Below are 14,398 nucleotides of genomic sequence, written 5' to 3' on the forward strand. Positions count from 1 at the left end.
GACTGTTACGCAACTGAAGCAAATGACAGAACGAATATGCTCCGCAAGGAATCGATTGTTTAGAGGGAGAAACGAGAGAGAATCGAGACGCGAAGTACCTACCCTCGGATGACGATAGAGAGGAGAATATCGATCAGCCATGACGTAAATAATAATTTATCAAACATATGACGTTTACACGTTGAAAAATCTTCCCGGAATATAGGTATCGTATTTGAATTAGTAAATAAGTGATCGACAAGGGACTTCGACACGACGTCGTTTTGCCACTAACCTAATTCGTCACGCGTCTGACCTACCAGCGAACGCGAGGGCAGCAAGGATTTCCTGGGACGAGTGTTATTAAAAGCGTCCAAGCTTTGGATTATTATCGTTATTATTGCGTATATAAATGGGCGCAACGATCATTCAAACGCGACTACACTCAACCCACTTTCCTGTTAATTAAATGAAATAGCAAGCGGAGAGGAAGACGCGCATCTGCAGACGAGCGAACGTCGAATCCCAGTGGAAACACGAAACACTCCGAAACGGATAATTATCGTTTCGAATGACGAAACTCGGGATAACTCGAGCCACGCGTTCTCCGAATTTTCCTGGCTCGATGACCGACGAGATTCGTTCGTTTCGACTGGTGGAACGACGTACGAAGATGTACAAGCGTTAATTACCGACGACCGAGCTCGTGCTGTTGTTTCCCAAACGAGAATGAAAATAGGTATAAAAATGTCGAATCGAACGATTTCGGATGAAACTATTTTCCGCTCTCCAGTTACTTTATCATCGACGAACAACCGTTTACTTTTGCCCTTATCATCTAGCACGGGCTTACACGCTCTATGGTTACTATGGTGGTGTTCTTAGGAACTACCTTGACCTAGCTCCAAGAGACTTGCGAACAACTTGTAGGTCCACGATGCACCAGCAAGTTCGATTAAGTAAACCGATTAAGGGCTTGCAAGGCGACGCGACGTGCTTGGACACCTAATGTAACTAGACTTGTTGAGTAACACGATGAATACTTTCCTAATTACGTTGCATCAAAGGATTCTATTTAACTTGCGCATACTACCAGCCACGATTTACAGTAGCTCGAATATCTTCCGAACAAGCAAACGCATGTTCGTATCTCGTTTGAAACGTACGATACTGGAAATACAATTTCGTCGCTGGCCAAGGAACGATCGTTTCAGCGAACGAGGCCGGAGAAAGATTGTTTCGTAGCGCGTACTGAATCCTCGCGTTTTCGCGGGAAAAGGAAAAATGTAGGGCATACGGCACGTTCGCGGTCGGATTTTACTTTATATATCCGAAATCGATAGGGGCGCACTTTTGACGAGCACACTCGAACGTGCTCGCAGGTGCGCGGAGGCGGGCGCATGCCCGGACCTAGATGCGCGCACCGCTGTGAGTTATAATTACGGTGACCCGTTTGTTTAACTCCACCGATAACGAGCAACGATTTTGCGCCCACCTCTTTCTCCCCCTGTATTTCTCTTTTTCTTCTCTTGTCACTCTTCAGCGAACGAGAGGCGGAGGGAAAGAACCGCGGAGAAAAATACACGAAATCGCTTTCACCCTGTCGATATCGAGCGCTAAATCTCAAAGCGTGCTGCCGCTTTTGACCGCGTAATTAGCGCGAACGCGGATCTGTCCCGTTCTGAAAGCTAATCGAGTAATAGTCGACTGCCTTCGCGAGCTTCGAGAGCGAGAGAAGGTTTCGCGAAAGCGCCTGTTTCCTGAGACCTGCGAAACAGATTGAAGCTTTCCTCGCGAACAACTGGGTTGTAGCGTGGCTGTAAGCGCTGAGTGCGAAACGCTCGTTTCCGATGTTACGCCTAATCGAGTAGAAGAACGTTTCGGTGCCCCGACTCAAGTCGACGTCACGGAGTATGGATTATTAAACGATGACGTTGACACAGGTTCACTCAAGATGATCGATATTCTTTCAAGATTTAGCAAGCATGCAAAGCCATAACGTTGCGCGAACAAGAAACGAGAAGTTTCGAAGATGCAGCATCGATCCGACGAAAAGCAGTTATCCGATGAACCAAAGAATATCCGATAAAGTTCCATCAAGATAATGGAGCAAACCGACGAAACTTTCTTTCCCATTTCGAAGGCAATCTCTGCGGATAAGTCCGCCTTTATATCAAATTTCCAACGCCCTCGATCGACCGCTTAACTTTCACCCTGACGTGACGCATTTCGATGGATCGAATCGATCGATCACCGGCTGACTATGCAACGAGTGTATTTCGATTCTTTGCAAATTCCACCGTCAGGATGCTATCTTTTCCCTCTACTTTTTTTTTTCTCCGCGGAAGAAAAGGAAGGGAACAGAGGAGAAATTTATCGGTCCGATTTTTCGAATGGAGCCTCGACTGCTCGCAAGATCCTCGCTCGAACGTCGAAACGAGTTTCCGGTCCCGGCAGGCCGCTCCACCGAAATTGAATATATGAATGCGAAATTGCAGCGGCGCTCAGGTCCGTCGAGGATTCGACTTTCGAACCGGCAGAAAATAGCGACTCGTTAAGCGCCGCGTACCGCCCGGTCCACGGAGAAACACGGCCGAATAAGCGGCCGAACGAATTTTAATTAGAACGCGACGAATGGCGGGAAATGCGCGTTTGTTCCTCGCCAAGGTGAAAGCCGGCTTGATTACATCTACACGAATTTCCAATCCTACCTACATCGTTCGAGAACACGATGATTTTCATCGGCCCGATGAGTAGATACAGCCACTCTAAGACTGCTCTATCCTACCTTAACGAGACCAATACACGAGTGATACACGAATCGATAATTTGTGTTGCTTATTTTCACACCCATATTATTTCTCTCGAAAGGCTGCAACGTGTATATTCCTACGTGTAACTACGAGACGTTGTACCGAATCCATTCCTGTTACTTGTCACGAATATCGACTAATTGTGTTTGATCCTGGCCTCGCAACATTGGACACTGTTGAAGCGGTCGTCACTTCCAAGAAAACTCTACATTTGGTCCTTTTAGTTTTCTCGAGCACTGAAGCCATCGACAGCGTACAGACAATAGACTGGGACGAAGGCAGACCATAGACAGTAGACAGGCGACGATGGCTTTCAGTTATAGGGTGCTTCACTGCTAGCGTGCGGATCGGGACTAGCTCAAATTATATTCCTACTTGTACACTTTTGTGTTAAAATATATTTTCTACTTTACAATTCATCCACGCGTTCCTCTGTTCGTACATCTAATAACCTCGACAGACACGAAAAAGAAGCTTCGTGACATCCTGTTTGTACGTAAAGCGTTTAAATGATCTCATAGACAGCTCCAGTATTGCGGAAAGTATGAAAACTAATGTAACGAAACCGTGGAAATATCATAGGACCGGTAAGATGGATACAACGACGAACAATTACCTGGTTCCGATGTCGCGCTTTTCAGAATCGATTTTTCGGCCGAGAAATCCATCATCCGCGTTTCTTCCGAACGGATCGCTGAACAGCGAGACACGATCGCCTCGCGTTGCTCGTCGGAGCGTAGGAGTGGCCGTTTCGTTCGAATCAATCACCCGACGGAACATCGATACGCGGGTAATCGCTGGATTAAAGGATAACCAAGGATAATTACTCGCCGTTCGATCCGGATGCAATCAATTCTCGATGCGTTATAGTTCGCGCTTACCACCCACCCTCCGGCTTTCTGTCCCCGCGATCACTCACATCCGTCTTCCTTGCTGTTGATTTTTTCTCGCGCTTCCAACGGACCTGACCTGACTCGAACCAAACGAAAAACAACGCGAGATCCAACGCTTAGGCAGTAGCCGCCTTAAAAATTTTTATTTCAGACGCACGGTAGCAAATGTGTAGTTTAAAGTTTCAAATAAAACGAACCATATTTCGTGGTATTTAATAACGTCACTCGGAGAAATTTAAACGTTGATAAAGCTGTTTTAGCTTCTCATTAAACACCCGAAAGATTGGTTTAGCCGGTACACGAATACGTTTCTGAAAAAATTGCAGGTTGTGCATTTTTCACGAGTCCGCGAGAATTTACAGCCGCTAAAACGGCGCGTATTTGCCGGTGGAATTATGCTGACCATAGTTTTCTTCTTGTTAACGTGGCGCAACTCGTCCATCCATCAAGTTGCACGAGTTACGAGACGGTCTCCGGGAAAATATGTATCCGTTTCGCAGCGGCTGAAGCCGTCTTTTCAACTCGCCGTCGACGCGCTTCCCCTCTTACGTCGGCAATTTCAACGTCGAGACGAGCCCTGGACGGGCGCACAGGCAAAATTATCCGGCGAATTTCGCGGTACAAACTCGTTCGGAACGTAGTAACGAGACCTCGTAAATTTTTCTCTTGCTCGCCGGCGTGAAAGTTGGCCGCGAAATCGATCGGACGCGGAATATCGCCGCAGCATCTCCGCTCTCTACCAGACTTATCACCGTGAAACTTTAATTTAATTTCGCCTCCGAGTCCCCTCATTTCCCTCCCGTTTCCCTCCTATCTACTCATATTATTTCCCGAGTCGCCGGATTTCGAACTTTAATCCCGACGAGCCGACGTAACTTTTCGGCCGGAATCCACGTATCTCGTCGTAGGGTCGACTCGAGATGGGAGCGAAATAAATCGCCGATAAGCCTCGCGTCTGCGGAAGTTCAATTGCCACCCGGCGGAAGCTTTCCTTTCCTCTGAGATACGCTTGTTTCCCGCGTTTTAATTAGAACGTGCTTTCATACGTACTTCGAGTCTGATTAAAGTGGATTTTTAGGAATCGAGCATTTCTGCTCGAAACGTTAGAATCGTTTAGATTTGTTTTAGAAAATCGTCGCTCGAGATGCATAGAGCGACACGAAAGTAACACAGTCCGCCGCCGCGTATCGTCCAATTTTCCTGCCACTTCTAAATCATTTTTTTCAGTCTATTTCATTTACAAACATGTGTTTCACAGCGAGGCATCTTTGTACAAACATGAAACCTAATCTGTCAAATGCTGTGGTCTTTATCTTAATAGAACAAAATGGATCAAACGTAATTCAATGAAACAATATAAAACAAAAAATGTATTTCCTCGTAGAACGAAGGAAGCTTTTGGAACAACCTAATATTTGTACACCACGTTATGGTATCAATGTGTTTGCACTTTAATCTTCTCACCCTGTAAATGTACAATGGCAAACGAAAAGGGTAGATACTCACGATTACGATCGTCCGTCTGGTTCCTCTTATGCTGCGTCTTATGACTGTGTCCTACGGGAACAGGTATCTGCTTCATGTCCACTAGATCACGATGTTCCGTGTCGATCAACGGATTCTCGAGCTGCGACTCGATCACCTCGAAGCTGGTCGAGTTGTCCGGATGCGAGATGACCTTCACTGTAAACGAGCAAACGTAACGGAGCATGGAGGAAAGCGTCCGCGCGTCTGATCTTTGATTCTAACCGCGTTTCCATCGGGTACGACTACCGCCGCGGAAATCTTATTCATCGCACGAAATCGAGCGACCTAGCTCCAAGCGGACTCTCTTCGATCCGTGAATATCGGCACGTGAAACTCGGAGAAAATGCTTCTCAAACGTTTTCAGGAATTTTCTGCGCGGCGCGAGATTAAAGGAGACCGACTTCTCTAGTTCGACAGCCTTTCGATTTCGTCGCTGCGACGGCCCAAGTAACTAGAGGAATAATAAAAAGTCGGTTACAATCTTCGCGAGATCGTCGCGTTAGTCTGTGCACAGAAGCGTATTTTAACGCGGAAATGACAAAGTAGGTAGGTTTTGCTCGAAGAAGCTTGCTGCGATTGATCGCCTCGTCCGGAAATTCGAAATGGTCGTAACTGTTTTTAAGATCAGCAAGCTGGCGATGGGAAAGCAAATTCGACGCAGCGGTAGGTCCGTTCAGCTGAAAATGCTCGGAGAATAATCGGACCGACACGTTTACGGGCCGATTCGATCTCGATAATCGCTACGCACCAGAAGCTCTTCGAACCATCGCGAATAACTGTGCCGTTGATAAAAATAACAAGTCGCTCAAGGGGACCGAGAGTAATTCGAGCGATTCACAGCTCGTCGATGAGGAAATGCATATTCGATGAGAAAAGCGAATGGAATGAGAGTTTGGAACGCAGAGAGGCGACTTGGTACTTTTCGCGTCCGATAGCGAGAATGACGGCGCTCGATTAGTCGAAGAGCCGCGATCGATGGTGTCTGGCGCACCTTGACACCGGTGTACGAACCTTGGTCGACGAACCCTTCGAAGGCCTCGCGGAGATCGAAGAGCCGGTCGACTGGTAGCGCGCCGATCCTGAACTCGTCATCGAGGTCGTCGTCGGCGCGATCGAAGATTGCCCGGTGCTCGTAGGTGGGTCTCGGTGCGAATTTCTTCGGCTGCACAAGGTCAGGCCTCTCGATACGTTTTGTCTCGTCCACGGTAGGCGTTGGACGAGCCGGTGACGGATAACTCGACCACGACGACGACGACGATGACAACGACGACGACGACGAAGACGAAGACGACGTCGCGGCGGACGGTGGTGCGGGTGGTGCAGGGTGGTGCTGGTGGTGCTGGTGGTGCTGGTGATGGTGATGATGGTGCAGGTGCGCGTCATGCTCGCTTTGGGAGTGCCTTGGCTGCAGGTGCACTGTGCTGGAGGCACGATCATGCTTGGACAACGTGGAAGAAGAAGAAGAAGAAGAAGAAGAAAAAGAGGAAGAAGAAGAAGAAGATGAAGAAAAAGAAGAAGAAGAAGAAGAGGAAGAAGAAGAAGAAGAAGACGAAGAAGAGCCGCGATCATAGAAGCTCTCAGGTCCCTCCATTTCACGATCATCCGTATCTTTCTGCCTGTACAGAGGCCGATGCTCGTCGTCGGTACCAGCACGAGCCTCCTGCCGGTTCTCGTGATCGGCACGAGGATCGTACGTCTCGACCACGAGGACACCGGGCCTGCCAGGCAATTCCGGTGCTTCCTGATGACGGCCGTGCTGATGACGATGGCCGTGCTGACGCCTCTGTCCCGGCTCCTGGACGTCGTACGTGCTCTCGTGGTCGTAGTACGAGGTGCGCGCGGCCCCGGGGAACAGAAAATAGGGGTACATACTGGTCGGCGGTAACCAGATCTCCTGGTAGCTCTCCTGCTGCGGGTCGAACGGATACAGGGCCGAGTCCGTGCCCGACAGGTCTACGGAGGTGGAGGAGGGCAGGAACTCTGTAACACAGAAGCAGAGACGCGGACGAGAACGGGGTGAGTGGGGTGCGTGATCGCATCGGTACACGTGCACGGACGGGTTTCGCGTGCTACGTGCTACTCTTGTGGTCGTGGTGACACGGTGATATCGTGGTTGGGTGATTGTGACGGTAGTGATGGTCAGAGTAGTGGATGAAACAGTTTTCGAAACGCGTCTGAAACCGGCGTTTCGGGGTTTGACTACCTGTGGTCCAAGAAACTAACTGCTTGCACAGGGTGTTGCAAAAGCGTTGTAGCAAAACAATTTTATTGACCAAAAGATCGTAAGAAGCTGTACTCTAAACGTTTTCAAAACACCCTATTCTATCGTTAGCTTCTTCGTCGATTCTTACGTTGTCCGAAATTCACGCTTATTGAAACGAGACAAGCAATTGTCCTCTACGATGCACGATAAATCGGTAACCCGCAAATTACTCCAGCGATAGGTTTCCTGTCGAGAGCCATTACCGTTCCCGAGTCGATTCTACGTAAAGCCGTTGAACCTCGTGACGCGCAGAAAGAAGAATCACGATCTCCCTTAGCCGTTCGTCATTGGTGGAAGTTGGCAAGGAACGGCAAAAGAAACCTCGAGGTCGACCGTCGATTCCGATTACGACTTGGTTCGTTTAACCCTCTACTTCTGGCTTCTTCTTGATCTTTATCTCGAATCTTTGCCACGCCGCGCCGTGCTGGCCCACGCGGGGCGAAAGGAAAATATTGGCACCGCCTGAAGAGTCTGTCTCTTGGCGCAGTTCGTAGCGTGCAGCTGCTTGCAACTGCTTGGAACTGTTCATCCGTATGCGGTGCTGCGAGCTGGTAAGTTTAAAGGGCAGCACCGGTTCTTTCTGTCGGATGAAAGGTCTTCTTTACCCTTCGGGGTCGCAGTAGTAGGATTAAAAGGGGGTTGGTTAGGTCGAAAGGCCAAGTGCTATAGTTGGAACATGACTTTTCGCGATAAATATTATCGACGTTTTTCCTCTGTTCGTAAATATTACACCGCGTCACGAAGGAAAAAGACAAAATGGTATCGGCGATTTTTTATCTTTGGATTATTCACTGGAGTAATTTGTAGGTTATTCTGAATATTTTAGTTGCTTCTTGTTTTTTTTTTTTTTTTAAATCGACGGTAAACCTAGAGGAAATTCGATCGGTTCGTTTGAGAGTATTTAGATCGAAAAGAGAGGAGTTAGAGAGGATCGAGTAGCGAGCGACGTAACAGAGAGTAGAGAGTCATGGTGGGCGATTAATCGACGGGCATGCGAATTTCAGACAGAAGTAGAAAAATACGAGCATGCAGGTTGAAAACGTGCACGATGTCTAGAAAAAAAGTTGCTCGTGCAAAAGTACAGCATGCGGTGCATAATCTCCTTTGCGTTCGCGCCCGAAGGCTTTCGGATTCTTATCCGCTTTCATCGAATCGCTTTTTTTACGTTCGCGAAACAGAACGCGAATCTTTTTCAGCTATCTATCGATTCGTAATTAGAAAGCTATTTCATCGAACGGAGAAAAGGACAACTTGGAGAAACTGGAATGTTACGTAAGAAAAGATATCGATCGAATTAGCTGCGCTCGATTTGCTTGATTCGTATCGATAACTCGACGTCTGGAAGGAGACGCGGCGAAAAATCGACGATAAAACTAACAATGCGGCGTAATAAAAAAGAAACGGAAAGAAAGAAAGCAAAAAGATATGGTAATTTTTCTCGGCGTCGTTGGCCTCGCGTGTTTCTCCCGGTACAAAGCCGATTCGAGAATTCCCACAGAGAGAAAAGCATTCGTTCTGACCCAGTTCGATTAGACGATCGAGGACGCGAACCTGAAGAGAAGCGAAACGCGTCGAGATTGCGGAGGTTCGCGTATAACCGAGGAAATCGTGCGGATCGATCTCGAAATGCGGATCCTTCGGGCGGAATGCGTACTTAGGGGGTGTGCTGGTGCTCTCGTGCACACGTTCCTTCTCGTTCGAGGATCTCGAGGCTGGATCCAGGCCTTTTTATTCTCTCCCATCCGTAGCTTCGCAGATACTCGGCTGGCGATTTTTCGAGACCGCAAGACGAGACGCGACGCGTCCAGGATCATCGTTCCCGTTCCTCTTGCTGTTCGGCTGCACGATCGATTCGTCATCGGTCTTTTCATAAACGCGATTAAGATTCTTTACGTCGATTAGAATAATCTAGGAAGAAAAATGGCGTCGAAGTGAAATCACGAAATGAGATGGTCCAACGATTGAAGCGATTCCTCGACGACACGTGTCTCTTGATACCGTTTGAACTGCGTTCGATCGGAAATCCAAACTTGTTGCATCACCGACCGTAGGAGAAGTTTCGATCGCGTTTACAAGAATGTTCGTCATAGCAACTCGCGAACTGCAGACGATTTATTCGATTTGCCGAGATGCTCGATCGTATAAATAAAACCTGGAAAATAAAGCGGAACAGCACGCTAATCTTCCGTTTGCTCTGCTTTCCTTTTTAAGAAAGGAAGTGGTACCGAGATGCTCGCGGAAGCTTCGATTTCTGTTTATCAATCGCTCGACGCGAATTCTCAGAACGCGAATCCAGGTAAATTCGTGGAAATCGTAAAGAGTAGCACCGGTTTATTCGACGGCAGGCTGCGTGGCGACTCGCAGCTCGACTCCTCGAGGCTGAAACGTAGAAAATTGATTGCGCACCGATCACGGTCGTTCGTCTAATTGTCAGCAACGGAAAATCAGTTCTCGCTCGGCCAAACGCACACTTATAAAGGAAAGAAAACAAACGCTTGCAGGTCGCACATGCGCCTCGTGTGACTGGTGTACTTACGTAGTAACGCACTAAAATGTAATCCTTTGCTTATTCGCGATGTTACAAGAATCGCGAATTGTTACGCTGTCCATCGTGGACGAACGAGAGTTTTGCAGTTTTACAAGTTACGAGAGTTCCTTTTCATCGGAAACTTTGGCAAATTACCCGAATTCGAATAGCGAATTACCATCGAATCCTGAATAGAAAGATGAACTGAGAATTGAACCGAAAGGGCGGACGCCGCGTCTTATCGCAACGACGATCTTCGATCTGTCGACGTTGATCGTAATCGAGGATAAAAGGAGACATATTTTCACGGGCGAAACGATGAAAGGAGAGGCTAAAAATAACCAGTCGAGTGTCATTAGACTCGAAGGTATGGAAGAAGAGATGTTGCTGGAAGGGAACGGGATTTCAGTGAAATTAAGGTCGAGCCTGCCACGCGATGAAATCCTTATCTACATCTCGATACCGGTGGCCTTTGGTTAATTAAGGAGAAAGGAGCTTATCCGAAGGAGGCTATAACGTCGTCCCACGAGCCTTAAACACCGTGGTATCGCTGAGAGTAATTGCTCCGTCGAGCCTTTCCTCGTACCTTTTCCTTCGACGTCGACGCAACGGGGAAAAATAACGAGGCCGGAAGGCATCTTTCAGACTATCTCTAGTTTTTGGGGTTTGTTTACGACGAAACTTCTCACCGTAGTCGCATTTTAGTTGCTTCCTTGTGGTTGTTTCGGCGAAAATGAACTTACGACCTGGTTGCAAGTGGGCCACGGAAGCTGCACTTGTGCGGATGTCGATAATTCGTAGCTAATTGGGTATAATGTAATTTTGTATTTTGTATTTACGTAATTTTGTATTTACGTTGGCATTCGTTAGAGCGGAAAAATTCATCGCGTTTCAATCCAAGATCGACAGCGTTGATTTCGTTATCCGCAGCGTACACACACATCGATCGAAGAAAAGGTAACAGACTAGAACAGAGTACTTCGGTAACAAGATACAGACAAACAGGTAAACAAGGGAGACGGGCAGTCGAACCTCGCAACGAAACGGACGGTAAAGTAAAAGTGAATTTGTAGAGTGTCATGTACATAAAAGGAAAAAGAAAAAGGAACAATACACACGTTTACTTCACAACACCAACAATCGTCTTCCACAAGGGTGCGCTAAAGTAATAGTTACGATTAACCAACGTTACCACGTATACTCGTTCATTCAAGATTACCAAAATATAATTGACACGGGTTCAGTCGACACAACGAAACAGAGAATAATAATCGATAGAAGCAAGTAATAAATCTCGTGTGTACGCATTGTTACAGATGCCTGCGTATAACGTATCACGTTCACACGTACACATAGAGATATACATACGAACGTAGAGAAAAATTAGTTGCGTTTAAAAACAGGCTCGATTTCATACTCACCAACGCACGGATTGTGATTCACCATCGAGAAGATCCTGTCGCAGCGTCTTTTTATGTGGTTGTTTGGACAGATGCAACCGAACATCGGGGACAGCCGCAGCTGGGTCCAAGAATCGTGACAGGCAGTGCTGAAACACGGAAAAATAGACGTACAATACTATCGTATTAACCGCAAAGCCACTGTTACGAAGAAAATCTTAGAGGTTCCTAGTAATCCCTTGACGGGAGGTGGGATCTCGGAGAAAATCGTGGAAATACGCTACAGTGGCCGAACTTTACAGGGCAAAAGTAAAGAAAGGGCAGAGCAAGGGTAAAGTCTGCTAACTGTTCTCAAGTAAACGCGTTCGAGTTCGAAAGTCAATTGCCGAGAGCTCGCGTAAAGTTTCCCTCGTACGTTCCTCTCTGATGGCGGAAAAAAAAGAGGAGAAGGTCGGACTTGTTTTAGCGCTCGATCGCTTTTCAAACAGGTCACACGAGCTGGTCGGTGTAACCGCGATCGTCTGACGCCACTTCTGGCCTCGGCCAACTGTGATTTGTAACTGCAACGCGCAACTCGACCGAGCCGAAGCAACGAAACTTCCCAGCCGATGCTCGACCGGCGATCGAACGAATTTGCGAATTTAGCTACGCGTCAGGTACCAAGTATTTCAAAATACCGTACGAAACAATAATACTTTGGGTAAAGTTGGAAAGCTGCGTGACTGGATCGAACGTCACGTTAATACCGTTTACGCGAACTGCATAACAAATTAATCAAGCATTAGTTGGTAAGCGAGGCAGTTTTATAATTATGGAAACGGTCGGTAGTTTCGGGCAAAATGGGTGAAAATGTCCGGCTGAAAGTTTAATCGCCGGATAATTTCCTTTCGCTCGCTAACAACAATTGCCAATAACGAAATGTTTACCGATGGAAATCAAATCGAATATCATTAATTGCACCCTTAAAACCCGTATCGAAAGGCCAGCGTCAATGGGACATTGCGTTCGCTCTTTTGGCCAGCGAATTTAATTAAAACATCGTTATCGTTTGCCATTTTAAAAACCGGCTAATAAAACTTTAAAAACCGATAATCTCCACGGCAAATGTCTTTCTCGTAACGTGGTTAACTTGCTTAATTGAAACTCGAAAACTCTCGGAGACCCACGGCCACGGAACAAAATAGAAACTAAGAGTTATCATCACACGTTGGTTTATTCAAAGTGGCAGCGGAGCGCGTAGTAATAGATTAATCGATTCGTATGAAAATTAGAGAAGCGGAATTCGTGTACGTTTCTGTTCGCTAAGCTCGACGAAATTCCGCTGCAAATACGATTAGATCACTGCTATGCTTAGAAGCAATTATACATGGATAGATACAATTATTGCCGGTATCGTGTCAATGCCACGCGATTATAACGCACGATTTACAGTAAAAGTAGACGAACAGACGAATTCGTGCGCACTCTTTAGGAGCTTTCGGCTTCCGTTTCTGCTAATAACCTCAATTTTCAATCACGGAGTTTAAGATAAGAATAGAATAAAATAAAAAATGTAGAAGTCACCAGCACGTCAAGTACCTTCAAGCTGTTTTCTAAATTTAATATCGACATACGCGAAGATAGAGGAGAAAAATGAAACGAGGTTAGACGCGATAGTTTAATGGAAATGTTACATCGAGAAGTTAAACTAAATATAATACGTATCATCGATGACTTTAAATAATCGGATTTCGAGATAAACTACATTCGCGGTTTTGCGAAGTGACGAATTACAGTGGAGTCTTGTCAAGATGGTACTCGAGCTGGACAGATTTATGCCATGTACAACGTGGTCGGAATTATATAAAGCGCAACGATATAATTTATATAAAAATTCATCTTCGAATACAAGACAGAAAGGTAACTCGAGTGTTTTATCGATTTATGTCAATCTTCTTATTTCGATATTACGCGATGTTACAGAACTATGTGGTTGAAAGGAAGGAGGATAAAATTAAAAATGTTTAACAAATACCTGGTTTCAAAGTATTCGTCATTTGTCTCACAGGGTACCTAATGGTCCAGCTGCTTGGCAAGAAAGAGGAAAGGTCGAAGGAGACTGAAGAGCGAAGAATTCGAGAAGAGCGAAGCTGCTCTCTAGAATTATTTGGGTTAATGGCACACACGGTACCATGGCTCTTGGGCTCTAGACGAATTAGAGAGGAAACGAAGCAAAAGGAAATACGAAACCGAAGGTGAAATAAAAGTGGCACGGCGGGTAACTTGGAGGATGGGCTCTCGTACTGAAGAAAGGAACAATTCGAACATGATGAACCAAGCTTTTTCTACGACCCTGTTCTTTCCACTTCGCAAAAACGAAATATATTTATTTTATCGTAGTATCGTGAAACTTCTTGCTCCATCATTTCGTCATTTCTAAAGCATTCGACTATTTCACTGACAACGCATCCGAAAGTCGAAGTTACAGGGAAACCTTTAAACCTGAAACTCAGCCTCGTCGAGACGCAAACTTGTTTCGAGCTTCGTATGGATTCCTAGCGACTATACAACAAGCGTTCTACATCGGTATACCATCGAACAAACTTCCCAAACATTCTCTTCATTTATCCAAAGGCTTCTCAAAATTTCCTGTAAAATCTCCATCCGCTTCGTTTAGCGGGAAATTCGTCACCAATGGTTTAAGCGATGCTCCCTAACCGGTGGACAATGAAATTATGGTTTCGCCTGTCGACGACGACGATTTTCGTCGGCGGTGTGCCACTGACAGATATCCAGAATGCAGTCTGTTCGAGAAACAAGAGTCGTCGTGCGGTCTGGTCGAGCATCGGACGCAGTCTCAGGCCGTCTCCGGTGAGTTCCAGCATACCAGCTTTAAGCTTCGTATCCGGCGAATTTATAGCGAGCACTGACTCGGCCGACCGTTGGGTTATACGTTTGTTGCATGGACTCTGCCCGGGTTTCTCCGAAAAATTCGATCCGTTTGCCTCGACTTTTGC

At 46.5% G+C, this 14,398-nt stretch overlaps 1 protein-coding gene across 2 annotated transcripts in view; it reads right to left on the reverse strand.

Moving 5' to 3' along the window:
• LOC117209276 overlaps positions 1 to 14,398 on the reverse strand; it is a 220,385-nt gene that overhangs the window by 39,962 nt on the left and 166,025 nt on the right. Inside the window, exons 5-7 of one of the 2 annotated variants that reach the window (XM_033451077.1) lie at positions 11,424 to 11,551; positions 6,224 to 7,192; positions 5,192 to 5,368 (exon numbers count right to left, since the gene is read on the reverse strand). In XM_033451077.1, the coding sequence (XP_033306968.1) occupies positions 5,192 to 5,368; positions 6,224 to 7,192; positions 11,424 to 11,551 (1,274 nt within the window). Of the gene's footprint in view, positions 1 to 5,191; positions 5,369 to 6,223; positions 7,193 to 9,129; positions 9,365 to 11,423; positions 11,552 to 14,398 lie in introns of those variants that run through there. The other variant, XM_033451079.1, reaches the window with a different exon arrangement.

The sequence above is a fragment of the Bombus bifarius genome, unplaced genomic scaffold, assembly GCF_011952205.1.
Source record: "Bombus bifarius isolate JDL3187 unplaced genomic scaffold, Bbif_JDL3187 scf7180000008169, whole genome shotgun sequence".
In the NCBI taxonomy this organism is placed as follows: Eukaryota; Metazoa; Arthropoda; class Insecta; order Hymenoptera; family Apidae; genus Bombus; species Bombus bifarius.